We start from the raw sequence: 27,545 nt of genomic DNA, 5'->3' as shown, positions 1-27,545 counted from the left end.
AGCCCAGGTAGCCGGCCAGGTAGCCAAGTGGCTAGAGACAGCTGCTGGTACTTAATGCTCAATTTCACGTTCATTGACACGAGGCCACCGGCGATAGGGGGGTGGGGCGGCGAGCAGGCGGGAAGGCATGTCTGTCTGTCTACCTGTCAAATTGTCACCTGTAAAGCAAGAGTTTCGCCGGCACGCGCGCATTTAACATCGAGTCAAATAGCTTGAATTTATTTCTTATTTTATAAAACGAAATTGTTATTTAATGCAATTGAAGCCTGTTATAATTAGATTATATAACAATTTGAGTACGGCTCCAACGATTATCTAATTGGACAATAGAAAGCGGCACATGCTGTCCAGCCAATTAGACAACTTTTTTCTTTCATTAAAGAAGAAAAAAGAAAAAAAAAACCATAAACATTGTCGCCAAGCGAGTCTTTACTGTACAAAAGAAATGGGAGAAAAATACTTTAAAATATTTGTATTTATTTTTGTAAATCTTGTTTGTCTAAGAATTAATTTGCATATCAAATTTTCTTTAGTGTCTTTATTTACTTTGCCTTGCATTAATTTGCGGCTGTTAATTTTATTTGTCTTCATTTATTTATACGCCTTAAGCATATTTTGCACTTCACTTCACTTTCGCACATTAAAAATGCAATAAAAAATGTCTAGAAAAAATATCAAGTCTAGCTGTGTTAGAGGTAATCATTTTTATTTGCACATCCATTTTTTTATTTACTACGTTAAGATTTAATAGCTTCACATTTCACTTTTACGGCACATGAGAAAAAATTCAATTTTGATGGCAAATCAATCTGCAAAATGAAAGAGAATGAAGCGAAAAGAATTATGGGACAATAGAAAGTTCAGATTTGGGACAAAATTGCTGAGCTTAATTTATTGAAAATTTTATTTTATTTTAATTTATTGTACTAGATAACTAACGTTGCATCTTTAGCTAAGGAAACAAATGAAGACAAACTTCAATTAGAATCGCATTCTCATTTGTTTTCATTTTATAAAATCTTCTTTTTAATATAAGCGTCCACTGCGCCATCTAAAAACTCAAAGCTCACTTTAAGCTACAAATTCAAATTGAAACCAATTTCAAAGCTTTAACGTCTTTGAGCAAAAGCAAAATAGCTGCCTGCTACAGCACTGCATTCATTGAAAGCACACGGCGCTGCCACACTGCTCAAAGTCAAGCTAGCATTTTGGCGAACAGCTGGCCGCCAAACTTGTATTTATCTAGCGGCTTATCTTTATACACGCGCGCACACACATCGTCAGACCACTTCTTGCCCACCATTGTTGTCGTTTCCAATCAGTTCTACGTTGAGTCTGATTGGGAGTGGTTCGCCATCTTGCGGTCTGCAGTAAAAAGTTTAGTGTTCGTTTTTTAATCACCGGCAAGTCAGTTTTTTCAATACTACTCAAAGGTAAGAAATTGTCGAAAATTATATTATATAAAAGTGCTAATTATCAGATGACAATCGAAAGCTCTCGCTGTTGCATTTATCTAGTTAGAACAAAATACGAATATCACATAATGCTGACTTGCAATAAATGCCAATTAGAGCTGCACAATATGTGTGCGCATATCGTTGATCTAAAATTCCGTTTGTTAATATGTGGTTAAAGTATTTAGCTCTGATTAAATGAATAAATTACGTATGTTTAAACTACGAATAACCTTTGACTTAAAACTTTGTGGCTTTTGTTGCGCCTTTGCTTCACCTTCGTGTTGAACTTTCCCCACAAATAAAAAAATACAAAAACCAAAAAAAAAAAAACAAAAATCTGTGGGACACATGTTCACATTCATATGCATACGTGTGTATAAAAGTGTGTGTGTGTCTATATATCGAAATGCTCGCACACATACATATTCATTGCTTATATGCAATTCACTTTGCTTGTTTATTTTGTTGGCTTTCTAAAGCACAGCCGGTTTCTTGGCATAGAAGAAAATCTGAAAAGAGTGAGAGCAAGATATATTTTATGTATATGTATAAAGAGAGAGAATAATTTACACGTTGCCACCTGTGCTTAGCTTAACTTTCCCCTTCTGCTCCTCTTCTTCTTCTTCCACTTCTCTAGCTAACGTTCAAAGTTTAAACACATATTTGCATTGTCACTTTTTTTTCATTAGACAACGATTGTTCGAGTATAATTCTCAAGGGGCTCGCATTGTAACATACGCTTGTTCAGCACGTAGAAAACATATTAACAATGCCAAATCTTATCAGAAACCGCTACTCCCACTGATAGTGTACAGTAAAAAAAAACCGCAAGAACTAATTGTAAATAAATAATATACATATATTTGTGGCGAAAGCGTAGAATTGTGGGCGTGCCTACTTCAGTCATGTATATGGCGTGATTTATGTACAGACAAAATTTCGCTATTTGGCATGCAAAGGAGCTGCTCATCTAGCACCGAAACTAATTAGCAACAGCAGCTTATTGGGCTGTATCGCGTATCTGTATTAATTTGCATGCACCACACACACACCAAAGCGACAATCTAAATATAGATAATTTAGCACATTTGTCGCTTATATAAACGCGCCAGATGCGACAAGCTGCGCGAATAGTTGTGTAATAATTCAATTGATACAATTTCATAAAAATATCTGATAAGAGAATTTCTAATTGAAAACAGACACACTGGCGCTCAATTCAAAACCATTCAATGGCGCCACTATACAACACTGTTCAATGTCAGAGTGCCAACTATCGTTATCGATAAAGATCAGCTGCGGTTATCAACAATTTTTCAGTTTTGCGTGTGACCATGAACTTGTCATAAAAAAGTCATTTTAATGCTCACTAATGGAAAAGTTTTTGGCACGCGTAAAAGGGAAGAAAGAACAGCAAGCAACAGTTAGTCCAGCGATAAGAGTAAGGGAGAGACATAATATGCCAATGGCTGGCATATCTACATATGTTGTTGGCCGGCAAATGCGATAACGATTACAGGCCTGGGCGTACTTGTATTTTCGTTTGAGCTTAGAAGTTTTTGTGAAATTTGTTTCGAGACAGAAAAATTACTAGTTTTACTTTAGAGAAAATAAAAACATTGGCGCACACACACACGGCGCTTATCTGACTGCCAGTCTAGTGGGCCATATAACGGTGATAACAGCGATTGCGCAACGCATTTGTAATTGGTGCATTAGAGATTGTTGGCGGCCTAACGGTGCTCGCCGGTCTGTAGTTATCAGTTTAGCACAGTGACTGGCCGGGAATACGTGTAGTCCATTGGGAGCTTTGTCGCTTAGTGTTCGAAAAAAAAAAAAAAATAACAACAAAAAAGGAGAAGATTCATTCATAGAAATTTGTTGCAGTTTGTGAAATGTTTGCATTACGCCGCAGTCTCAATATGGTCTACGGGCCGCAAAAATTGAAGCAAAACAACTGTTTTAAAGTCAATTTCGGTGTCTCTGCGGCGGTAGGTTTGTGCATACCCTGTATCCAAAGTGAACTGGAGTATATTGGCTTGGCTACTAAACACATTTCATCTAAATTGTCATTTTTGTTTGCCATGCTTTCACTATTAATTGTTGTAAATACTCTGTTTTCAAAAGGTGGCGGGGTATATTCACTATTAGTTATCTTTTTGCTCATCTGCTTCATCTGTAAATACGCATTTCGGCTAATCAAATTGGATTCCCAAGTTAGCTTTCTCTATAGTCAATTTTTCTCTCATCCGATCAAAGTTCACTTTGGCTTGCAACACTCAATTTCATCTTTATCAGTCTAACATTATTATCATGATTTTTATTATTATTACTTTTCTAAATTATAGAGTAAGCTGAATATTAAAATTAAGAAAAAAATGCAAGTCGTATACAATAAGGTGATATCCATCTTGTATTTGTCGTCGGTTTGTGCAGTTGATATCTTTGTTTAAATCACAGCCTTCCTATTTGGTTTGCTTTCCCGCACAGATGTCGCAGAAAATTCGCGCTGGACCCGTCGTCGATGTGCTGGGTGATGAGATGACCCGCATCATCTGGCAGTCGATCAAGGATAAGCTGATCCTGCCCTTCGTCGACGTCGAGCTGCACACATTCGATCTGGGCATCGAGGAGCGCGACAAGACCAACGATCAGGTGACCATCGACTGTGCCGAGGCCATCAAGAAGTACAATGTGGGCATCAAGTGTGCCACCATTACGCCCGATGAGAAGCGCGTCGAGGAGTTCAACCTGAAGAAGATGTGGAAATCCCCCAACGGCACCATTCGTAACATTCTTGGCGGCACCGTCTTCCGTGAGGCGATCATTTGCAAGAATGTGCCCCGCCTCGTCTCCGGCTGGCAGAAGCCCATTGTCATTGGTCGCCATGCCCATGCCGATCAGTACAAGGCTGTTGATTACCTAGTGCCCGGACCCGGCCAGTTGACCCTCACATTCAAGGGCACCGACGGCAAGGTCATCAACGAGGTGATCAATGACTTCAAGGGTCCCGGCATTGCATTGGGCATGTACAACACGGACGACTCGATTGTGGACTTTGCTCATGCTTCGTTCAAATATGCGCTGGACCGCAAGATGCCGCTGTACATGAGCACCAAGAACACAATCCTCAAGAAGTACGATGGTCGCTTCAAGGACATCTTCGAGGAGCTGTACAACAAGGAGTACAAGAAGCAGTACGAGGCCGCCGGCATCTGGTATGAGCACAGACTTATCGACGATATGGTCGCCTACTGCATGAAGTCGGAGGGCGGCTTCGTCTGGGCCTGCAAGAACTACGATGGCGATGTCCAGTCGGACTCCGTTGCCCAGGGCTATGGCTCGCTGGGTCTGATGACCTCGGTGCTGCTGTGTCCTGACGGCAAGACTGTAGAGGCGGAGGCTGCTCACGGTACGGTGACGCGTCACTTCCGTTTTTACCAGCAGGGCAAGGAGACCTCCACCAATCCCATTGCCTCGATCTTTGCCTGGACGCGTGGTCTGCTTCACCGCGCCAAGCTGGACAACAATCAGCCCCTCAAGCAGTTCGCCGAGACACTCGAGCAGGTGTGCATCGACACGATTGAGTCTGGCTCGATGACCAAGGATCTGGCCATCTGCATCAAGGGCAGCCCCAGCGCTGTCGAGCGCAAGGACTACCAGGAGACCTTCGAGTTCATGGACACGCTGGCCAAGAATCTGCAGATCGCCCTCAACAAGGGCACCACGCAGCAGGCATCACTTTAAGCTCCCCTACCCTCCCAGCACTTGCTCCTCAAATGTCCTCGTCGTCCATATTTGCCTGTTGTGCCTATGTACATATGTATGAATGTGAACCCTAGGTATATTTGATTTTGCTACCCTTTTTATAATTATGTATTTTACATGTCGATTCCATGTTCGTTCGTCTCTGCGAGACCCCATCAAACAAACAAAAAAAAACTACCTTTCGTAATTTGTATCCCTGGCCAAGTGGAATTTTTAAATTTTGTTAAAATACTAAATAAATAAATAAATATTTTTTATACCGCCAAGCCACATTTTGTTTCTTTTTGTTTTTGAGGTCTTTAACCTATCAACCGCCCAGCCGCCCACCCACTCACAAATCGTTTGCTATAGTCGCCTCTTATATATGTTCCACTTGTGCGGCTTCTGCTGCAAGCTCTTGAGCTGCACAGCTTATTGGATTTGCGTCCAGTCTTGAGTCGACGCTCGTGGCCAGCGCATCAGCATTCAATATATAGACGACGATATAGTCAGGATGTTGGTGAAAGCCTTGGGCTACGGCTTTTGCCTGGCCTATGTGCTGGCTCTCGTTAGCTGGCCGGGCAGTGCCTATCCCACCAATAGCTATCGGGATCTGGACATATGCAATCACTGGAATGGCAGGCGACACTTCCTGGAGCTGGGCGAGCGAGGCGAGCTGCACGCGCGGAATGTGAGCAATACGGCTTACCGAGTGAGTGCTGGCAGGTTGATAGTTGTCCTGGCTCTATCTATAGAGACCCTACTCCGTCTACTCCCCATATAGAGCTCACCTCTGAGCCTCAAGAGTGACTTGACTGCCGTGGACGTGTGGTATCAGTGCAATCTGGAGCTGGTCACCTGTGCCGAGTGTGTGATCCGGGTTACCTTCACCCATGCCAACTTCTCCAAGAGCTGCAGCAACACGAATACCAATATGTGTCCTTGCGAGCACATTCAGTTCTCGGAACCGCCCTACGACACCACCATCTCCGGGCAGGAGTTCTGTGGCGATGGCAAGGTGTTTCGCAGCAAAACGAGAACGCTGCAGCTCAAGTTCTTCTACAGAGCCACCAATGCCCATGTGTTCTCCCTGCAGTACTTCTCAGAGCGTGAGTCAAACTCTCCCCTCCCCCATCTAGGGTCTCCCTTTTACAGCTTTCGAACTCGCTTTAGGCAATGTGAAGATTGTCAGTGGCTCACCCAAGCAGTCCATTGTGGGCAACGGCAACGCCAAGTACTTGCCACAGGTCATCTCGACGCCCTATTTTCCCATGGCCTATCCGCGCGACTATGGCATCGAGCACATACTCACCTGCGAGGCGGACAATTGCCAGGTGCGTCTGGACTTTACGGACTTCCAGCTGGGTCTCGCCTCGACGCTGGAAATCTTTGACTCGAATGGCCAAATGCTGGACTCCTACACGGGCGAGCACTTTCGTCCGCCGATTACAGTGAGCAGCGGAAAGTCCTTGCTGCTGCAGTTTCGTGGCAATTCCGCATCGGGCGTGGGCTTTCGCGCCGAGGTCAGCTTTGTCTCCTCCAAGCAGCTTAAGGACGAGCGTCTTGTGCCCTACACTGGTGAGTGAGTGCAGCTATTTGAGGGTCTACAATTGGTTTATTGATTGAAGACCAGCTGAGGGGCAGTGGGTGGGGTGCTTGGGTGGCCGTTGTATAAATTTCAATGCCAAGGCGCAGACTAAAGTGGAACTAGGCGATGCTTTAACACGGTCTAGTTTGGTAATGCAATCGATATTGCTGTTGTAAGTGTGCTTACGGCATGGCGTAAGAGAAAGAAGCTCCGTTAGCGTAATATGAATATATAATCCTATGGTTTATATTAAGTTTAGGTAAGAACTTAATTATATATAGAAGGTAGAGACTTGGGCTAAGGTCGGCTGCAGTCTATATGAGGAAAATTTAAGAACCGCCATGCTTAGTCAACTTCGATGAGGGTGAACCACTAAGGACTAAACCCTACTTGCCACAATTGGTGCTAGGATCCTAGGCTTAGATAACTCTAAAGGTTAATCCGACTCGTCAGGAATGGAACAGCTGGATCTTAAATCAGCTTATGTCGAACGAAAGATGCTAGGATCCTAGGACCTCAGGGTCTAAGCTCAATTTACATTTAACGGAAGATGACAGGGTCCTAGGTCCTTTAAGACTCATCGGTAAAGAACATATCTACCTCAACAGATTGTGGTGGCATGGTAACTGGACCTGGAGGCGCCATCACCATGATGAACATGATTGAAAATACCACAGATGTGCGGCTTTTCGACTGCATTTGGATCATCAAGCCGGGCAACAACTACATGATGATGAAGACGCACATCTCATTGCGTGTGGATGACTTTTATGGCATGGCAGCGCGATCAGAGCTGACCATTAGACAGGGCACCACATCCGAAGCGACGGAAATCGAGAACGTAATGTGGCCGAATAATGGACTCAGCAAGGAGAATCATATAGCGCCCATATTGACGGGCTACTATATACGACTGCGTGGAGTGTTCGGCATGTCCTCCAAGCTGGCCATCGTCTACAGCGTCTTCAATTATTTGAGTGGGTAGAGTGGAGTATTTCTAATACTCCAGCCTAATGTTGGTCTCTCCTAATAGATTGCTATATTGGTTCGGAGTTTCTGTGCGGGAATAATCACTGCATTTCCATACGTCTCCACTGTGATGGCTTCGATCACTGCGGCGATGGCAGCGACGAGCCCGACTCCTGCGAGGAGGACTGGGCGCACTTGCATCATGATCGCCGCTGGTACTCACACAAGCCCAACTACTACTTCCCCAAGATCGATCAGTATCCGGACTTGAAGACAGCCACGGGCATATTCATCATTAGCACCCTGGGCATCTTTGGCGTGCTCTCCGGCTGGATGGTGATACTCTATCGCATGGGCGTACGGGCGCGTCATCAGCGCGAGCTGCAAAGCCATTTGCAGACGATCAGTGAGCTGCTGGATCGCCAGGACGAGGATCGGCCGCCGGATGAGCCGCCCAGCTATGAGGCGCCGCCCGACTACGAGGAGGTCATCAAGGTGGGCATGCAGCAGGAGCTGCGGGAGCCGCGACGCCAGCGCCGACGTCGACCAAGGGAGCGCGGCTGCAGCCGTGCGCCGAGTAACTGCACCATGCAATCGATGGTGCCGCTGCACGGCAGCTGCAGCCTGGAACAGGATCAGCCCAGCACCTCGGCGGCAGCGATGACACGTGCCGTCGCTTCCACCGATACCACACAGGATGCAACACAGTTGGAGCAGCAGCAGCAGCAGCACCAGCAGCAGCAACAGTTGCTATCACAGCGCATGCTGTTGGCCACCGCCATTTGTGGTAAGGACATTGCTTGAATCCCCATTCAAGACTCCTCCTGCTCCTCCACCCTTCCCTGCATTTGCTAATTTACCAGTACAGAATCCCGTTTGCAGGCGCTGCAAGCACGTCTGGCACGGCGTCGCCAGCAATCCTCAGTGCGCCGCAGCAATCCGTGGGGCTTGCAGCGTGCCCGCCATCGCTATCCGTTGGGCGTGAACTATCCGCAGCCGCTGGAGCGACCACGCCCACCAACAACAGTGCAACGGACGACTGTACCGACGCCTTTCGAGACAATTCACTCAATATATCACTCACTCTAGGGCTACCCAGCTCGACCACCAACCAGAGCCTGAGCAGCAACTGCACCGAGCATACGTACCTGAAGCGCTCCTGGCTGCTGGTCCAGCAGCCGCCGCATGGTCAGCGCTGTCGGGTGCAGCGACTGCGCCACACCTTCTCGTCGCCCGAAGCCTTTGGCGCCCATGAGCCGAATCTGAATCTGCCCTATCCGGACTTCCTCAGTTACGGCACGAATATGCCGCACGAGCGCAGCAGCAGCAACTTTGGCTCCGAGCTCTCCAGAGATCCCTCCAGCTACAGCTTTGGCAAGCGGGCGCGACTCGCGGCTGCCGAGCAGAGCGATTGCCATACCTTGACTCCGCTGCCGACACCGACGCCGACGCCAACGCCAACGCCATCGACGACGCCAAATGGTGACTTGGAATGCTCAATACAAACGCTGCAGTCGGAGATGACGCTGTCTCAGCGGGATTTGCTGAGCGACAGTGAGGCGGAGCAGCAGGTCTCCTGCTTTGGAGCCGTCTCGCAACGACCCAAGCGGCGACGCGTGCGCAGTCGCTCCTTCAGCAGCAGCGGGCGACCGGGCAGCGGACCAAAGCGACGTCTGCGGCAGCGCAGCTCTTCGGCGGACTTACTGATCTACGCCAACTTGGAGAGGGATAGGGGGGAAGGTAAAACCATACAGCGATTGTTTTTTATATGAAGTGGGATTGAAAAGAAAGAGAGTGTGGATGAGAGAGGGATCATAGAGAAGGGGGAGTATGTAGAGAGAGCTGTATATACATATAGACAGAGATAGATGGAGGAAGCGATAGAGGGACCTTTATCTATTTATAGAGAGGGAGGAATCGATAGGCAGACGCCGATAGAGGGATGGATCGATTCCTCTCTATATAGTAACTGATCTACAAAAAGAGAGAGAGACGAATCAAGAGAGAAAGAGGTTTCAGAACAAGTGGCTTGCGGAGAGGAGGTTTACAAAGGGATATGGGATATACTATACGCAGAGTGGGTATAATAAATTGTATATAGAGAGAAAACTGCTTGGAGAGAACGAAAATATAGAGTGATGATATATGGAGAGGGAGCCTATAAAAGAACGATAGTATTATGCCCGATGTGATGCTGTTCAGACGCTGGTCTTATAACTAATAAAATACTCATATAGAACTACATAAATATAAATATAGAAAATATTATGAAACCCAAATAAATAAATTATTTACACAGTTTGTTGCATTACTTGTTGATATATATGGCATATATAGTATATATATATATTTTGTATATAAGATTCAGCGTATTTTTACTCTGCTGCAGTGCATGCCAAACTGTATGCACGTACAGTTGGACAAGCCTAGGTGCGTTTAAAGTGCAAAAGGAAAAACGATGCAATTTCTCTATATAGAAACCAAGGAATGCGCAAAAAGTACAAACATATATGTATATATATGTGTGTGTGTTTGTCTGTGTATGACTAAACTGGTATATATAGTATGTATACATATATATAGTACGATAGGCGAATACGATAGGCGTAAAGACTGCCTGCTAGCCAGAACTGTCTACATTTTTAGAGATATACGTTTATGCGTCATATATTTATGGTTGCGACTGGAGCTGCTGCTTGAGATTCTCGGCGAGCAGCGATTTGCTGGTTTCCAAGGGAACAACAATGTTGCGTAAACTGTCGATGCTGTTGCGCAATTTAGTGGCCTGAAATTTTGTGGGCAATTTCGGTGAGCCGCCAACCGAAGCAAAGGCAAACGCTTTGTACTCCTATAAAAACAGAGAGGGATTTAAATTATATATATATATGTATCATATATTAGTGTGTACAAACTTTTATTTCAGTGGCAAAAACAAAGAAAATCAATTGTCAATTAAATCAACACAGCAAATAAGGTCATTATGTAGGTTATATATAAAAAGTCAACTAAATATATAGGCATATATAATAAATTCTTCATGTATGTATGTAGATATCTCTATATAAATAATGCATGATAATGATTAACAAGTTGGAGTATGGTCAATGGCAACGCAGGTGCTCACAAAACTTTTAGTATTCGAAACAATATTTTTAAAGCCATTCTCAGGGCTCAAACAAAGAATTAATATTCCAAAGAATGTAAACTTAAAAATAGCATATAAGAATAGTTAATAATAATAATAATGTAGTATGGGAACTTAAAACTGTTTGAAGAGGCTTGAACGGGCGACTGTCATGGATTAATTGTGTTGTTGTTGTTGTTGTTGGCTGGCATTAGGTTACCTGATTGGCGCTCGGGGAGCTGGCCTCGCTGACCGTGGTCGGCCCCTGGCTCATGTACGATTGGAATGTGGGTCCGGGCTGATCGGAGCGATGCGGTTGGCCGCTGCGCGTGGTCACCTTCTCCTGCAGCGAATTGAAGGTCTTTGAGAGCCAGGGCTGCCAGCTGTTGCGATTGGTTTGTAGCTCGCTGAGCGTATTGTTTAGCTGATGGTTTAGGTCTTGATTCTTGCATTCGGCCTCCACTTGCGCTAGCTTGGTCTGCGCCAGCTCCAGCTCCAATTCCCGTATTCGCTGCGCAGCGGCATTCAATGGATCTAGCGGACCCAGGGGCGCATCATTCGCATTGCGTATAGGAGCCGAGTGCCGCTTAAGGCTGCCACTGCCTGACTGCTGCTTGGCATTGTCGTTGCCCACATCGATCACCTGCAGGCACTGCGAGCACTTGGAAACTGTGTGCTGCAATGGAAGAAATCTGTAGAGTAATATTTCTCAATATATTCCACTCCCATATGCTCACCATAAACTTTCCCAGCGTCTCGTTCAGCGTATTCATATCCTGCTCCTGCCTTTGTATGATCTGCTTGTACTCCTGAATGATGCCCGTGTGCTTCTTTTCCTTTTCCACAGCCCGCTCGTTGGCTGCAGCCAGCTGCTGCGTCAGCGAGTCAATCTCAGCTTGGAGTTTGCGTCGCTCCTCGCCGAAGCGACTTTCATAGATTTGTGCCTCCTTCTCCAGTCGCTCCCTGTGCTGCTTTTTAAGCAGAAATTCCTCCTCGTACTGCTTTAGTTTTTTGATCTTGCGCTCGCACGCCTGCTTCATGATTTTGCGCGCCTGACTCGAACTGCGACACTTCTTGGGCAACGTGACCCGGAAATACTTTAAAATGCCCTCGAAATCGAGCTGACGTAAATCCGATTCACAGATTGACAGCAATGTGACGGCCACCTGGAACAGCACAGGCAAGCCATCCAGCAGGAATACGTCGAGCACATGGAATACGAAACATAAAGGAAACCGGGCCGTATACAAAGTTAGGAACCACTGGGAGGCGTACATGTGCGTCTCAATGCCGCAAGCTGTGAAATGTTCATGCAGCTTCGGTAACTGATCCTTAATAAGACGCTCCAGCTGATAGAGCCGCAGATAGAGCACCTCAAAGCCGGCCTTGTAGAGATCACGTAATCCATAGTCGTACATTAGAGAGACCAGCACGCAGAAGGCATCCTCCTCTGGCATCTAGCATAAATGAAAATTACCTCAATAACTCTGGTTCCATATGCTTCTCCATTATATCATTCATAAGGGACTCCTCTTACTCACATGGATCAGCAAACTGGCTGCTATGAAGCTGAGGCCCTGGCAGTAGCCCACCTCACTGTCATGGACGGCATATGCCTTGGACACCTTGAACAGGGCATCCTGACCCGAGCCGCCGGTCTCCTTAAAACACTTGTGCGCCGGAAAGGTGCGATGTATGTCCCGCTGTATGACTGTCTCGCATTTGGTTTCCTAAAAATACACAAATATTTACATTATTTCCATATATACATTATATAACCTCAAGTGTTCCGTTACTCACTTTGGTGATTAGAATCTTGTACATGTCATTCATTTCCACCTTGCCCTCCACATTGGCCAGCTTCTGCCAGATTTTTTCGCGTAGCGCCTCGGGCACACCCAGACGCACCAAAGGAGCCAGATTTTTGGGTCGCTTCTCGCCGTCCCATTCCCGCAATATGGGATCCCATTCATCGAGGGTATCCTGCGAGCAGTCCTTGGACACTTCGCCAGTGCCGCTGAGCAGCGGCTCATCGCCGTCGCTGCTGTAATCTGTGGGACAATCATCCTCAATGGACGCAATGGACGAGCTGCGCACAATGCGCGATAAATTTGTCATGCCCAGCTTGAGGAACAGAGCCGAGGAGCCTTGTTGGCCGGCCTGAAGATCGGTAATCTCCTCCGAGGGATCAATACTGTTCACCTTCCAGTTGAGTTCGTCTGTGCGCTTCAGATGCAAATAGAAGCGCAGCGTCATCGGCCGCTTGGACATGAAGTGATCCCTGATGCGCATTTCGCTGGCCGACTGAATGCTCACCGGCGTCTCAATGACAAAGCGCACCGGCTCCTGTATGCCACGCATAACAATGTCCACGGCGACGGTCAGGTTTGTTTTGGACGTTTCCTGATTGAGTTGCTCGAATGCCTTCTCCTGCGCCTTCCACTCGGCCCGTATGGCATAGGCATTCAGGCAGGCGCTCACCGAGTCGGGCTCGGTGCTCGCCCCCGGGACCTGCACATAGCCCATATTCAGCATATCAATCAGATGCATATCCTTTTGGACTACCAGCTTGCCGGGTGCGACGAGTACCCCAAAGCAGCGCTCAATGTACAGGGGCTGCAGGACATTCGATGGCGTCTGCCTGACTGTGATGCACACCTCCTTGTCCGTGTTGGCGCGCAGCTTGAAGCAGCCACGATCACGCGGCACAGCTGCATACGAGTTCTTGGCTACCTTCTCGCGTATTTCCAGCGAAACAATAAATTCATAGCCAGCGGTATTTAGGGGATTTCCACTGATATCCGACGTCACCGAGTTAGCCATATCCACAGCCGAAGTCAAGCTGCAGCTCATGCTGGGCGCATACGTTTGGAATGCCTTCTGAAAGCAAGCTGCAAACGGAATAGGAATATGAATATGAAGATATATATAAATGCATATATGAATCATGTCCGTGCGATTAGATACACTCACCGCTCACTTGGTTTACCGCCTCAGGTATATGGCAGCGGAACACATGGCACTGGAACAAAGCTTCTCCATGTAACCATGTGAAAGCGAAGCAGCCGTTCTCCGCGGTGTCCACGGGACCGCGATAATACAATATAATGCTTGATATTTCATAGGTAGCTATAATCGTATTGCTCTCCGCATCGTGTAGACTGAAAACGGTAAGGTAATATTGAAGGTGTGACTAATTACAATTAAGAATATAATTTAAAGCAAATCAAAGAAATTGAGAGAAATATTGCAAAAAGAATTTGAAAACGGCTTAAAGTACCTAAAATAGACTTTACGCTTAACATAGCGTTTACATTGGCTTAATAAAATATGTTACAGTGAGTATTGCCTATTGCAGATGTTTTCAGTGTTCTCGACTTGCCTCTGACATCTGTTTAATATAGTTATTAACTATTAGTTAATTAAAGCGCGTAGCAGCTTATCATTTACAATAGCATGATTAAGGGGTGTCTCAGATAAAAGCGAATAACACTTTGTCTTTTACAGGTTCTGTTAGTGTAGTACAATGTTTTTTTCTCCCTATTTCATCTTAAAACGATCCAAGCAATGTTTCTAATAGTAAGCCTCTAACAGGTTCTTCTTGATTACTTACACAACCAGTCCATCGGAACAATTGGGTATGCTGACAGTGATCTTGAGGCCCACCGACTTGGAGCCGCTGTTCAGTTCGCTCATGATGCGATAAACATCTGTCTCCGACTTGGGGGCATTGATATTGGCAGCGCCCAAGTAGGTAACACCGGCGAATATAGTGCAGCCCTGATCGATTTCTGAAACTATTGAAGAGCATTTTGTTTAGATCTGGCTGAGTATATCAATATGATTCTGGAGCTTACCCTCTTCATCGGTGGTGTCGCCTTTCTCTGGCTTCATGGCATCCTGTTTCTCCTCAATGCAGGCGGGACTCGCATCGATGCAATCATAGAACACCGACTGACCGACACGATTGTGCTCCGAATTGGATGCATCCTCTGATTCATCGCAGCCCTTGGGCGAGAATAGATTGCATTTGAAACGCATTTCCGTATCGCCTGCGGTCTCGGTCTGTGCTTTCCGCCCAGCTAATGGCAAAGTCAATGATTTTTGTTGTTGCTCCGTTCGTTGCGGCTGTTGAGGCTGAGGCTGCTGCTGCTGCTGATTCTGCTGTTGATGACGCGTCTTATCGTTGACAGCTGCAAATGTTAATTGGCAATTATGACAAAAGTGCCTCTATATGGTTGAAATTTAAATGAAAATATCGTATTGATCTTTTATGTGGAATGCGATTCGATAGCTTTTCTGAATTATTTTTGTTTGTTATTTGCTTTTGTTACCATGACAGCCATTGGAAGCCATTCGTTTAGATAAGATTGCGCACTGGGCTTACTTTTAAGTCCACCCTCCCGTCGTTTATTTAAAAGGCGCTCGCGTCCAAATATGGAACGTTGTGTGTGCGCAGCTGGTGTCTGGCAAACAACTGAGCTTCAGCTGTCTTCTTCGGTTCTTTTGTATTACTCAATTTTCCCTCTGCTCAGCAGTTGTTACTCACCTGCTGTATTGGCAGCCAAGCTGTTGCGTTCCAGATGCAGGTCACGCAGTGCGTCTGTCATCTCGTGCTTGATGTCGCTTAGATTGCGATTGTGCGCCATGTCCAAAGTGGGTGAGCGATCGCCGCCAGCATCGCCGACACCCGGTGAAACCGGCAGAGCACTCAGTGATTCGGTCACTTGGGCACCCACTGTGGACGCCGCTGGCGGTGGTGCCAATTGCTCCAGCGGTGTAGCCACATTGCTATCATTCACAATCTCGTATTCACCACTGGTTGTAATCGAAGACTCCGAGGATTTCGTGCTCAAATTATCATCCATTATGTAGGCTCAACTGTATGTGAGTGTGTGTGTGTTTGTGTGTGCGATTTACTTCAAGGTTGTTTTATTTCGTTTCGCTACGAATTTCTTTGCCTTTTGTTTATTTGAGTAAGTTTATGAAATGCGCATTTTCTTGCAGTTAGATAAACTTATTTCTATTTTTGTTCAATTTCAATTAAGAATTTTTTAATTTTTAATGCACCTCCGCTCCATTGTTTAGCTTTTGCCTTAAATCGATGACGAATCGTTACTTTTTTTGTTGGGGTTTCTTTGGGGGGCGTCAATTGCGTTGCATGTGTCTGTATGTGTGTTTGTGTGTCTGTGTGCGTTCTGTTTGCTTGACACAAAAACTACAGTTTTGTATCGTGGGGTGGCGCTTATGTCGTATTTGGGGTCAATAGTTGCCTGCTTTACGTACACTATGTATAGATTTTTGTTTACATATTTTTGTGGTGTTGGTAAACGTTGCGCGTTGGCCTAGTGCTGGCACCTGATGCAAAAGTAATACTGTTGTACAACATGCCTACATTCCACAAGATAGGCAGGATGAAAATTTCTGGATGGTGATAGACACCTGTTGAAATACATTATTTATTTTAAATCTTTAGTTTTCGAATCAATCAAAAATACTCTCAACCGACTAGTTATAACAGCGGCATATTTCATATCCTGTGACTAGCAGGCAAACACATTCCACATCGCACGCAATAAAATAACCATACACAGCACTGTTATGAAACGCTTGCAGCACTGTTAAATATCGATAGTGGCGATAGTATTACCGCGCTGTCTGACAAAAAAACGTGCGCGTGCTGCATTTCGTTGCTATATTTTTGTAATATTTCATAAATTTCTGTAGACTGTCAGGCACTATTTTAATTGCAGCGAAATGTGGCCGCGTTTTGGCATTAAAGTCGGTAACAGCACACTGTGCATCGCTTACGTAAAGGCCGATGGCAAGGCTGAAGTAATTGCTAACAAGCAAGGTGATCGCGTCTCGCAAGCGTGTTTGCTATGGAACGGCGATACGGAGACGGAATGTGGCCTGACGGCCAAACAGAAGATGGCCACACGACCCAAGCAAGCGGTGGCGCACAGTTTTCAACTGCTGCAGCCCGAGGAGGAGCTCAACGAGGATAAATTGAACAAATTGGCGCTTAAGGAAGTGCCCTGTGAATATGATAAGGAGGCCTTTGTGTTCCGCATGGAGCACACAGTGCCGGCGGATAGAGATGATCAAGAGGATACGATAGTCACGAAAGAGATGAGCGCCTTTGAAGTGACCGTGGAACTATTGCGAGCGGAACTGGAGCTGGCGAGGCAATACCACACGGACACAGAGCACGAGCCAATCGCCGTACTTTCCATACCCAGCTACTATCCGGCGAAATCGATCAAGATGCTCTCGGATGCTGCCAAATCGGCTGGTTTTCATGTAGCCCAAATCATTGCCGAGCCCACAGCTGCAGTGCTTTGCTATAAAATTGGTGAGGAGCAGCTGGAGAAGCAGCAGGAGGCACGTCGGCATGTGCTGACCATCAAATGCGGCGGGCTGTACAGTAACTTTGCCTTGTATGCTGTGCAGAATGGCTATTTCATTGAGCTGGCCACCTACGGGCCCTTTCCCATTGGCGGCCGTCAGTTCACCGATGCGCTGGTGCAGTTCATCTGCGAGGAGTTCAAGCGCAAGTACAAACTGGATCCGCACGAGTCACGTCGTTCGCTGGCCAAAATTCGAACTGCTGCAGCCAATTGCAAGCATATCTTGACAACGCTGCCATCCACGCAGCTGTACATAGATTCCCTGATGGATGGCGTTGATTACAATGCGCAAATGTCGCGCGCACGCTTCGAGAGTCTCATCCAGCCGGTGATCAATGGGCTGATACAGCAGCTGAGCGAGTGTGTGGAGCGTGCACAGCAGACGCATCCGGAACTAAAGCGCATCGACGATATTGTGCTGCTGGGCGCCACCATGCAAATACCGAAGCTGCAAGCAGCAGTCGCAGCTCGCTTTCCGGACGCCAAGCTGCACAATAGCCACTCTACGGACGAGGTGGTGGCCATCGGCTGTGCCCGGCAGGCGGTCTTCCTGCTCGATCCGCGACAGGCGCAGCTGCAAAAGGCCGACGATTGTGTTCTCGTCGAGGATGATTTGTACATTTGGCATGGCAACGACGAGACGAATGCCAAACTGGTTTTGAGCAAAGGCAGCATATTGCCCGCCAAGATCAAAGTGACACTGCCACAGTCGGGTGAGGGAGATGCCATCGATGCCCTGGCCTCGTTCAAGCTCCGCACCGGACAAAGCGAAATATTGGCACGTCTGCCCGACACGACGCCGACCATCGATGACGGACTATTTCAGCTGGAGGTCGAAGTGGATTGGGATGACAAGGATGGTAATATTGTGCCATTGGTGCGGCTGCGTTGCATGTGAACTCAATCATTTAGTCTATTTATTGTTGGTAGCCTAATGCTTATAATAAAAACAGAGTATATAATAAATCCAAAAGCTTCAATCAATTGGACCAAGTTCCAAGCGAGAATCTGTCTCTAGAAGTCCATTGACTTCGTCTTGAAGTTCCGTTCCAGTTTACGCAAAAACTCCTCAAAGACCACGACGCCCTTGAACATGCTCGTCTTTTTGTAGTCCTTGATGCGACTCTTGTCCTCGGGCGCATCCATGTAGCTCTTCGTCTTGTCATCATAGGCATTGATCTCCTGCAGCAGCTGCGATATGGTGGGCACCGTTGTCGGATCAAACTTACCCACGGCGCTGGCACTGAAAGGTATGCACACCTTGCCCGTGGCCGGGTGAATGCAGAAGGGCGCCTTCAGCAAGTGATTGAAGCCTTTGGTCACATTGATGTCCAGCCGAGGATAGAGCAGGCACAGCTGCACCTCCTCCACAATGTGCTTCAGCTTGCGACTCCACACATTGGCTGCACTCGTGCGCATCGAATTCGCATAGCGCACAAAGCTCTCCCAGATCAGCTTCGAGTGGGCGCCATCCTCGTGGCTCTTCTGCAGATACGCCTCCAAATCAGTGCGAGCCCCTTCGTCGCTAACCATTTGCAGCAGTTTGCTGACGCCTTTGGGCGAGCCAAACAGATTCTGATCCTCGAGGATGATCTCCTCAAACATGGGTTCTACAATTTTCAAAGCCCGCCGCAGACTATGATGCGTGCGATCGCCGATTTGGACACGGGCCACATTGTTCGTATAGGTCAGAATATTCAGATATTCAGCGACCGCTGCTCGAGCACGTGCATCCAAATGGCGAGCCGTGTGATCGCACACCCAGCAATGTATGCCTCGACGGCCCGAGAATATCCACAGCATGTGCTCGAAGCCAAAATCTTCACGCAGCGCCACATCCAAGACTCTCGCCGCCAGCATCATAAACTTCCAGCACTTGAGACACATCTCTGCACCCGAGCAACAGTTGCGTATATCGTCATAGTCCGTAGCATCAATATCGAAGACCAGTTCACGCTGCACGGGCGTCAAGCCTCCGGCCACACTGCGGAAGTTCTTTGGCCTGATGTTCATCACAGGCCCGATATCTATTTTGTAGGGATTACGCGCACAGATCTCCTTCTCCAGCTCCGCCTGCGTCTCGAAGCACAAGTAGCGTATGTAGATATCGTCTTGCAGAGTAAATGAAATTTCCCGATTCACAAATATGTTGTCCTCAGCTAGAAAATGGAAATATTTTTCAATATATTCAGATAAAATCTTAATAGGGCATAGATCTTACAATGTCCATAGTTCAGCCAACGATAGAAGGGCTCGTGTGGAAAGAGGCGTCTATAGTAGACGGGTAGCATATCTGGCAGTATATTAGGGTCGTAGGCGGGCACCTTGGACTCTGTCGTTGCCTGTGGCTGAGTTTCCTGCTCTGCGTTCAGTTCCGGCATGTCGAGGAAGTCTTATATAAAGGAGTTTATGAAATGAAATGCTAAAAAAAAAGAATGGCATCAGAAGAGAGTTGAGAGTAAGGCAAAACTAGAACTGCCCTTATAAGTAAAAGGAAATTATATAAGTTGAAGCTCGTGGGAGACCTAATGAAAATTGCATAGAAGGGCGTTATTTTCAATTGAAGGTTTGAGTGAAAAATTGAATTAATTTATATTTATTGGCAATGGGTTCTAAAAACATGAGCCCATAACAAATTTATACCCAAAGTCGTAATATAAGTAACGCTCATAGATGTAAGTGGGAGTAAAACTCTTAATAGTGGCATAAATAGATGATAATTACTAGAACAACTGATTCTAAAAGATATTCTGAAGAATACAACTTAAGAGTTAAATATTTTACATCACTACTTTCCTATTTTGAGATTATGAGAATCACATAGCGTTATTTATATATAACGCAAACTAAATTATTATGGTCCAGTTAGAATTTAACTTATATTACACATATTAAGCTTCCACTACAGATTATCAGAAGTGTAGAGAAAGACGTAATTACATGAAGTACAGTCAGCATCAGCAGTAAATGAGAAAAGCTCTTAAATGTGGTTTCAGATTACATAAGCACTTTATGAATATATGAAGATAAGTAAAGTAAAACGACTTTATAATTTTTTGTTTTTGTCGAAACCTTATTGCTATATTTTTATATATATAATTTTTTTGATGATTTTTGTTTTGTTTTATGTTTTTTTGTTTCTTTTTTAAAGAGAAATACACGTTTGAGCTTAAAATATTTAGATATTTTAACGACATGCAATTAAAAAATGTACGCAGCTAATTAATTGTCAATTGAATGAGTCGAGTCCAAGTTGAGGTCGAGTTAACATAAATGGAATAATAATAGAACCACAAAAACAATATATATACTTATATGGTCAGTGAGTCTGATAAATTTGCTTAGCTTGCTATATAGAAATTCTATATAGATATATATATATATATATAACTATATATACTCGTAATGTAACTACTAATTATTTAAGGTCTAAGTTAGATCATGGTTTCTGTTATTTTTGTTTTTGGTGCTTAAAGTTAAAATTCATCATCAACACGCTCGCACGCACGCACGCTCACACAGACAGACACAATTACAAACGAATCAGGACAGCAAGGACTATGCAGCCAGCGATCCATTCTGTTCATCTTCTAGGCGACAGTCAAGCGAATGTCCTGCATTTTATGCTGCTGCCACGAATGCGCTGGCTGCCGCGGCGGTGCTGTATTGTACAAGGTAACCGATGCGATGTGATTGTTCGGCATCACTTCAAAGATTAGATCCTGATAGCCATAGCAGAAGGTCGAGCCAAAGGGATTCGCTGTATTCGTGGAGCTGGCACGATGCAACACCACCGGACGCTCGGACGTTGCCAGCGACCCACTAATTTCATCCCATTTGGTGTAGGCAGTTATATTGACATGATCATGCTTGTTGTCGCTCTCGCTCGACTGATGATCTGTCTCCAGCTGAAACTGGAATTCACAGCGATGGTACATATTGAAATTAAAGTGGCCCGGATAATTGGTGTGCAGTATGAACTTCTTGCAGGTCTGTGTGCGGGCATCAAACAGCACATCGATGCCCAGGGTGAAATAATTGAAGAATATATCGCTGCGTTTGCTCTGCACTTGGCGATTGACGCTCGAACTGTGAATCTTCATTTTGTCCTCACTCTTGAAGAAAATGCGATTGGGCGCACCCAAATTGGTGGCGACATCCTCACAGCTATCGCCGAAGAGCAGCTCACGAGTAAAGCACTGACGGCGTGGCTCTAGCGCCCGACCCGAACCCTCCGTAAATAGTTTCAGCTTCAAGCCCTTTGTGTGGCCATATGAGGTCCGCAGAACGGTGGCCGATTCCAGATACATTTGTCTATGGTAGCAGGACAATGGCAGTGATGGAGCCCGATTCTCGGCCACATTGCTGCCCGCGTACAATGCCATTTTGGAGACTACAGGCGAGGCGCCATTCAGAAAGACCAGCGAGCCCAATCCATGGCCATAGCCGGAGTGCAATTTGCTGTCCACGGGGAAATAGAAGCTAAGTCCGCGAAAATGCAATGCAAAGAGCTGTTTGGCCGCATCATAAACACCTGGATGGGTGGCTCCGAACGAATGCTCGATCTGCTCGATGCTGGGCAACACTTCAGGTGAATTGAAATAGACGCCGCAATATTTCAGCTTCACCAATTTCATGTTGAACACTTCAATGGTTTTCAGACGCTGAACAACTGGATCAAAGATCAAACGTAATCCATCCTGCGGCAGATTTATGATGATGTCCACGCCCAACGGATTCGTATCCGAGTAGAGCACTTGAACACCTCTTATGATGCCCACCTGCGACTGTATGATGGCAATCGCTTGAGAGAAATGCATTCCCAGCACAAACTCCCACGCATCGCAGCCAAGCGAGATCTCAGGCACAATTTCCAGGTCGAGCATATTCTGTGACAAAATTTGTTTTTGGTTTTTATTTATTTTGATTTTTGTTGTAATTTTACAATTTTTTTTGCCACCTTACTGACCTTGATGTGTGAAATCAGCTGCGACCCACGAAAATATGCGCAATTTCGTTTTGTTTTTTGTTATTGTTTTTGTCTGTTATTTGTTCAAGTCCGTTGTTTCTTCTTATCCTCTGACCCTTGTTTCGTGTTGTTTTTGGTGTCTGTGCTATTATTCTTGCTTATTATTTTGCACGTCCAATTGTTTGATTGCGTAAACGTGTAAGTTAAGGGCGTTTTGCTATTTATTTTACAGCTTTGCGTATTTTCTAAAGTTTATTATCGTTTTCTAATTCACACTCCGAACAAAGGCAAAAAAAAAGGCAAATGCGCAGCAGAAATACAAATGTAATGTAATAACAAAGTTGAAATATTGCCAGATCGTTCAAACAGCTGATTTTGCAAATTCATTGAATGGTTCTAAACTTACATTCTAATGAAACTAAACGAAATACATTTCAATCAACGTATAGAATTAGCCATTTTTTCGTAATGTTTTATATAAATAAGTAAGTAAATGTTTTATTTCTAAATGATATTTGTATTGTTGGTTGGAGGTGGCAACGCTCATTAAGAACGCAACAGCTGTGTTGAGCAGCAGCGCAGCGATTTTTGGCGCGCTTTTTCTGGAGTGTTTTACACTTACGTTTCAATTTTATATGGAATGCTAATAAGTTGCCAACGATTCCCCGTAATTTTATATAGAAAGGCTCTTCAGTTGTGCACTCTATGGTAATTAAATTAATTAAATTTCTCGTAAATTACGATTTACAACTAAAGCAACACCACGCACCGCACTCACAATAACAAACTGTGTGACCAGGTTACGGGAGAGATTCATACCCTATTTTTTACATTTTTCAAGCGCGCCAAACAGAAGCAAAACACAAGTTTTCTACCTTTACGCACTTTATGTATAAATACTTTATGTCTAGTGTAAAAAAATGACATCACAATAATTAAACAACTTGTGCACCGTGGTCTGGACAGCTAGCACCACATTTAACACAACTAAAGTCAGCATCTGTTAATAAATTAGCGCTTAAGCAATAGTAACAGTAAATGTGTCCACAGCCCATGTGATGGGGCTGCGTTGGACGTTCTCCACAATATGTACAAGTGGTATTCGCAGTCATTTTGGCAGCAATCAGATCCCGCTTCAAACTCTCCCGTCGCTTGGTATGATGGTACTCCTCACCAAAGAATCCAGCCTTTAATAGTCTTTGGATTTTACGAAAATTAATTATTGGCAGCAAGAGACCCAGAATTTCCTGTAAGTGAAGACATGTTATTTGCTATCTTTATCTTTCTATTGATATCGTACCATAAATCCGCCCCAGAGCAATTCACGGGTGAGGTATTTGTAGCCAATATCGCGTCTTTGATTGTTACGCAAACTAATATAATCCAGTCCCAGCAGAAAGTCAATTAACGTAGGTTTCCGTCCCGTCTTTAGAAATCGAAAATAGTTAAGCACATTCAGAACAAGGGCGCTATTCTCTGTCCACGTTATGGCTCTGCTGAACCATTCGACGCGGCGTGATAGACGCCTCTCTTCCCAGCTCTTCACGTAGCCTGGAAGCACAGTTAACGCAAAATGCAAAGCCAAACGTGAAATTGTTAACTTTTCCGCATCGTAAGCTAAAACCAAAAGTTGTTGACCAAATGTGGAGCAACGTTTGCCCACAGAACCAAACCAGATAGCCGATTGTATAAGTAGATCCAACTCGGGTTGAATTCTGATAAAAAGCGCAGGCTGAAATTAGGTTAAGATTAGCTATTGAGGCAATATATAAGATAATATTTTAATACCCACTGATATTGCCTGTAAATTCTCTAGCAGGTTGTCCCGTATCATGCGGGCTATGTCTTTATTGAGATAAATGGCATCTATCTAAACGATAATATTAAGGATATCATTCAATGAATCATATTGTTGTTTAATTTATCCGTTTACCTGATTAACGCGCGGTACATATTTATTTTTGGCCAACATTTTTGTTTACATGCAGCGGATTCTCATCTGCCTGCTGTACTCTGCCCTTTTGTTATCATTCCTTGTATTCGTCAATGGGTAGGTGTGCACACATTGATAATTGCATGTTAACTAACAGTTGTCTAACAGTGCTGCTCCACAGCGGCGCGCTACTACTCCACATTTAAAATGCATTTTGAAGTTTTTCATCTTTACCAGTTTAAATATATTAATAAATCTCACTTGGCGTCTTTTGAATATATTTTATGACATTTAAGTCTTTATCAAACTATTTATTGCCAATTAATTATGTTTTGCCAACCATTTAGGAAGCAATTCGCATGTTATATAATTTCAATCAAAACAAATATTTAAAACCCGTTCAAAAGCGGAAAAAATGTTTGACGTTTTTCTTGTAATCACTTTTTATTGCTAACCAGTTGGACTTGTCACTTGTTTTAGACATACAAAAAACCCCATAAAAAATGGCTAATGTTAATGGCTTTAAGTGCAAGTTCATTGGCCAAATATAAAAAGGAAGTTAAATAAAAAAAAACTATTTTTCTTTTTTTGATTTTATAAAAAGTACATAATTCACATTGTCTTTATTACACAATTTACAATTCATTTGTTTTATGTTTATTTGTTTGTTCTCTGTAAAAACTCTTTTTACATATTTAATGAAATTATATATGGTATATAGATTGATAAATTCGTCTGAGTGAATGAACTAGAACTTAGAAGCGGATGAATCGTAGCAGATAAAATAGTGACTAAGAGACAGAGAGTGAGAGAGAGAAAGTGAGCTAAGAGTGAGTTAAGAATGTGTAGGTAGCTAGAGGAAATTAGTTGCTATCACAGAAATAAAATACAATGTAAAAATGATATATGAGTATTATGTAGTATTATAATGCCTGCACTCGGGCAAAGAGGAGTGCGCGGTGTTTATCAGTGTCCTAATTACGAGATATGAAGCTGATTACATTACATGGATCGTTCGATTGTATGTGTTTGAGGGTGTGTATGTGTGTGTGTTTGATGAAGCGACTTTATCAAGAAATTTGGCTAACTCTAGAAACATATATAGTTTTATATGGTCTCATGTTTGTTTTCTGCTCTCTTGGGTTTAAAGGCATTCGTTGCTTAATAGTGATGCTCGTGCAGATCATGGATCTCCTCATGGTGGTGCACTGGCGCTGTCTTGTGAACGACAGCATTGAAGCCATTGTGCTTGTCGGCGGTGTAGTCCACAGTGCGAATGGAACCATCGGGCTCCACCAGAGAGTATTGGCCCTTCACGGTGTCACCGTCGCGGGTCTCGTGCTGCGACTTGACATCGCCAGTGTGGAAGTCGTTGACGCCATACTTGAAGGCATACTTGGGAGGGGCCTAAGACACAGAGGAAGAGAGAGAGAGAGAGAGAATGTAAACTTACAATTATTGATTAGTCACCTCTCCCGTCCACTCACATAGTAATCCACATGCTCATCCTCTGTGTGATGCTGTTCCACCTCGTAGTGTGGTATCTCATGTCCATGCTCCTCGCCCAGGGAGATGCGCTCAATCTGATGCTGTCCATAGGCGTGTATCGGCGCCGCCTCGTGATGAGCCAGATGCTCATAGCCGCCGTGGCTCTCCTCATAATAATGATGTTGGTCCACCGGATAGGCCAAGCTCAAACAGAGAGCTGACGCCAAAATCAGATACTGCAATTGCATAATTAGACAGCGGACTTAGCTAATTGTTTGTTAACATCAGTCGGCCGAGGAGGTCTCGCAATTAGCGCTAAGTTCAACAAGTGTTTGCGAAAAACCTGCTCTCAACAACATCTCCTTTTCTTTTGCGGGTGTGTGTGTGTGCATTTTTAATAAAGTGTTTGTAGTGGCTGTGGCTGCTGTGGTTGTGGCTGTTTAGTGGCTTTTGCCACTTGGCTACACTCGACTTGAATTGTAACATTTACTTTAATTGTGGTTAGCTGCAACTTTTGTGGTGTTACAATTGTTGTTTTTTATTTCCATATCTGATATGAAAAGCAATATTTTCAAACGTTGTTTTTAGTTTATCGAAATCAAGTTAAAAATAACTTGATATCTGGAAAACTTATTTGAATCGTTCAATCAGCTCTTGAACTTGATTTCAATGATATATTTTGAATGAATATATTATGAAATATTTTGTAGTTTCTTTTTTTGAATGGCAAACTTATCGATGAAATGATAAAATGTATAATTTTAAATATCATTTACAATTTAAGCAACGTTTTTCCTTTTTTGAGTAAATCTTGACTACTTTAATTCTTAAGAGATGTATTGCACAAATATAAAAATGAATATAAATTTTTTCAATTTGCATACTTTTCCTGAATACCTTAATATATTTTTATATATTTTAGAAATTATTTTATATGTTTTTATATTTCATGACGGAAAATTTAGTTTATATAATTTAGAAAACATTTTATATTTCGGTTAATAGTTTGCATATCATTTAATTAATTTTTATATTTATATTAAAATATTTATAAATTTAGTTTAATATATTTTTTATTTTATTTTGTAGACCACGTTTGAATGAATGCTAAGTCCATTCATAATGTTTTCTTAAATATTTCTATCAAATGCATATATGTTATATATGTTTTTTCCTACAATTCTATAAAAATACATTAAAATTTGTGAAATCTATGATCAACTTTGTAAAGATTTTGAAATATAGTTTCTATTATTGTTGTTGTTTAGATAATTTATACGTCATATTTCAATGCATATTCTATAACAAAAACTTAAAAAATATCCTAGATGAAATATATATTTAAACTCTCTTTAGACTTTAAAATATACTTGATGGTGCCAAGAATAAATTTTTATTTCTGATTCCAAAAATATAAAATCTCAGACATTTTCTTGCCTCAGTCTAAGTAACAAATATTATCACAGCACTTGATAGACTCTTCTGATATCATATCATGCCATATCATTATGATCACATATGATGCATATGCCTCGTTTATATTCGATTTTTAACACTTTCAGCACTTTGTGTGGTAATTGCTTATTGTTATCCTTGAAGGATGCACTGCAGTTCGTTGTTAGCACATGAATATCCTTTCATTATATAACTGTTATCCTTTTTGACTTGGTCTCACCTTAAAGGCCATTTTAATAGGTTTTGGTTTGATTTTAACTTGATTTTGGTTTGATCGACGTTCCACGAGCTGCACGCAACGGGATTCAACAACTGAATAATATGGTTGCAACGAGCCGCCGTCGCTTTTATATAGTTAGGAAGAAAGTCAGACAACAAAAGCCAACGTCGCTGTCGGCGTCGCTG

General features: G+C 43.8%; 9 protein-coding genes across 18 annotated transcripts in view; 4 read left to right on the top strand and 5 right to left on the bottom strand.

The window, feature by feature from the left end:
- The first annotated feature begins 1,272 nt into the window (after positions 1-1,272).
- Idh (isocitrate dehydrogenase [NADP] cytoplasmic) lies at positions 1,273-5,491 on the top strand. Of its 7 annotated transcripts, none has more exons than XM_089468413.1 (3): positions 3,147-3,448; positions 3,806-3,856; positions 3,918-5,491. In XM_089468413.1, the coding sequence occupies exons 1-3, from the start codon at positions 3,353-3,355 to the stop codon at positions 5,202-5,204; spliced, it is 1,434 nt and encodes a 477-aa protein (XP_089324539.1). In that variant the 5' UTR covers positions 3,147-3,352; the 3' UTR covers positions 5,205-5,491. The 7 variants fall into 7 exon arrangements, with proteins under 7 accessions (XP_017863190.1, XP_089324543.1, XP_089324542.1 ...); XM_089468415.1 differs by having other exon boundaries at positions 3,806-3,883; positions 3,948-5,491; XM_018007701.2 differs by lacking the exons at positions 3,147-3,448; positions 3,806-3,856 and adding an exon at positions 1,273-1,433 and having other exon boundaries at positions 3,948-5,491.
- Positions 5,492-5,635: 144 nt separating this feature from the next.
- On the top strand, positions 5,636-10,062 carry Culd (CUB and LDLa domain). Its single transcript, XM_018007696.2, has 6 exons — positions 5,636-5,916; positions 5,989-6,313; positions 6,378-6,782; positions 7,401-7,769; positions 7,826-8,548; positions 8,644-10,062. The coding sequence occupies exons 1-6, from the start codon at positions 5,719-5,721 to the stop codon at positions 9,531-9,533; spliced, it is 2,910 nt and encodes a 969-aa protein (XP_017863185.1). The 5' UTR covers positions 5,636-5,718; the 3' UTR covers positions 9,534-10,062.
- Positions 10,063-10,069: 7 nt separating this feature from the next.
- GAPcenA (GTPase activating protein and centrosome-associated) lies at positions 10,070-16,323 on the bottom strand. Of its 2 annotated transcripts, none has more exons than XM_018007694.2 (9): positions 15,435-16,323; positions 14,743-15,078; positions 14,499-14,682; positions 13,859-14,046; positions 12,686-13,776; positions 12,427-12,615; positions 11,623-12,342; positions 11,106-11,561; positions 10,070-10,609 (listed from the first exon to the last, which is right to left on the bottom strand). In XM_018007694.2, exons 1-9 carry the CDS (start codon positions 15,751-15,753, stop codon positions 10,433-10,435), a joined length of 3,660 nt encoding a protein of 1,219 aa, XP_017863183.1. In that variant the 5' UTR covers positions 15,754-16,323; the 3' UTR covers positions 10,070-10,432. The 2 variants fall into 2 exon arrangements, with proteins under 2 accessions (XP_017863183.1, XP_017863184.2); XM_018007695.2 differs by lacking the exon at positions 15,435-16,323 and adding an exon at positions 15,220-15,341.
- A 124-nt stretch (positions 16,324-16,447) lies between these two features.
- Positions 16,448-18,268, top strand: LOC108613909 (heat shock 70 kDa protein 14). Its single transcript, XM_018007699.2, has one exon. The coding sequence runs from the start codon at positions 16,643-16,645 to the stop codon at positions 18,191-18,193; it is 1,551 nt and encodes a 516-aa protein (XP_017863188.1). The 5' UTR covers positions 16,448-16,642; the 3' UTR covers positions 18,194-18,268.
- Positions 18,191-23,060, bottom strand: Prim1 (DNA primase small subunit). Its single transcript, XM_018007702.2, has 3 exons — positions 22,887-23,060; positions 19,517-19,717; positions 18,191-19,454 (listed from the first exon to the last, which is right to left on the bottom strand). Exons 2-3 carry the CDS (start codon positions 19,674-19,676, stop codon positions 18,310-18,312), a joined length of 1,305 nt encoding a protein of 434 aa, XP_017863191.1. The 5' UTR covers positions 19,677-19,717; positions 22,887-23,060; the 3' UTR covers positions 18,191-18,309.
- Positions 20,281-22,652, bottom strand: LOC108613912 (PHAF1 protein CG7083). Its single transcript, XM_018007703.2, has 2 exons — positions 22,265-22,652; positions 20,281-22,184 (listed from the first exon to the last, which is right to left on the bottom strand). The coding sequence occupies exon 2, from the start codon at positions 22,179-22,181 to the stop codon at positions 20,886-20,888; it is 1,296 nt and encodes a 431-aa protein (XP_017863192.1). The 5' UTR covers positions 22,182-22,184; positions 22,265-22,652; the 3' UTR covers positions 20,281-20,885.
- A 71-nt stretch (positions 23,061-23,131) lies between the features above and the next one.
- Pex2 (peroxisomal biogenesis factor 2) lies at positions 23,132-24,340 on the bottom strand. Of its 2 annotated transcripts, none has more exons than XM_018005603.2 (4): positions 24,198-24,340; positions 24,057-24,134; positions 23,565-23,996; positions 23,132-23,511 (listed from the first exon to the last, which is right to left on the bottom strand). In XM_018005603.2, the coding sequence occupies exons 1-4, from the start codon at positions 24,234-24,236 to the stop codon at positions 23,200-23,202; spliced, it is 861 nt and encodes a 286-aa protein (XP_017861092.1). In that variant the 5' UTR covers positions 24,237-24,340; the 3' UTR covers positions 23,132-23,199. The 2 variants fall into 2 exon arrangements, with proteins under 2 accessions (XP_017861092.1, XP_089324546.1); XM_089468420.1 differs by having other exon boundaries at positions 24,057-24,130; positions 24,198-24,306.
- LOC108613771 (uncharacterized) overlaps positions 23,379-27,545 on the top strand; it is a 37,374-nt gene continuing 33,207 nt past the window's right edge. Inside the window, exon 1 of the mRNA XM_018007477.2 lies at positions 23,379-23,513. The gene's annotated coding sequence lies outside the window, so the exon portion shown is untranslated. The remainder of the gene's footprint in view (positions 23,514-27,545) is intronic.
- Cpr66Cb (Cuticular protein 66Cb) lies at positions 24,775-27,514 on the bottom strand. 2 transcript variants are annotated; one of them, XM_018005694.2, is made up of 3 exons: positions 27,361-27,514; positions 25,685-25,921; positions 24,775-25,604 (listed from the first exon to the last, which is right to left on the bottom strand). In XM_018005694.2, exons 1-3 carry the CDS (start codon positions 27,370-27,372, stop codon positions 25,359-25,361), a joined length of 495 nt encoding a protein of 164 aa, XP_017861183.1. In that variant the 5' UTR covers positions 27,373-27,514; the 3' UTR covers positions 24,775-25,358. The 2 variants fall into 2 exon arrangements, with proteins under 2 accessions (XP_017861183.1, XP_017861184.1); XM_018005695.2 differs by lacking the exon at positions 27,361-27,514 and having other exon boundaries at positions 25,685-25,948.

The sequence above is a fragment of the Drosophila arizonae genome, chromosome 4 (assembly GCF_054131065.1).
Source record: "Drosophila arizonae isolate 15081-1271.41 chromosome 4, UAZ_ARI_1.0, whole genome shotgun sequence".
Lineage (NCBI taxonomy): Eukaryota > Metazoa > Arthropoda > Insecta > Diptera > Drosophilidae > Drosophila > Drosophila arizonae.
Note: the sequence above shows the minus strand (reverse complement) of the source record. Positions and strands in the feature narration are given on the sequence as shown.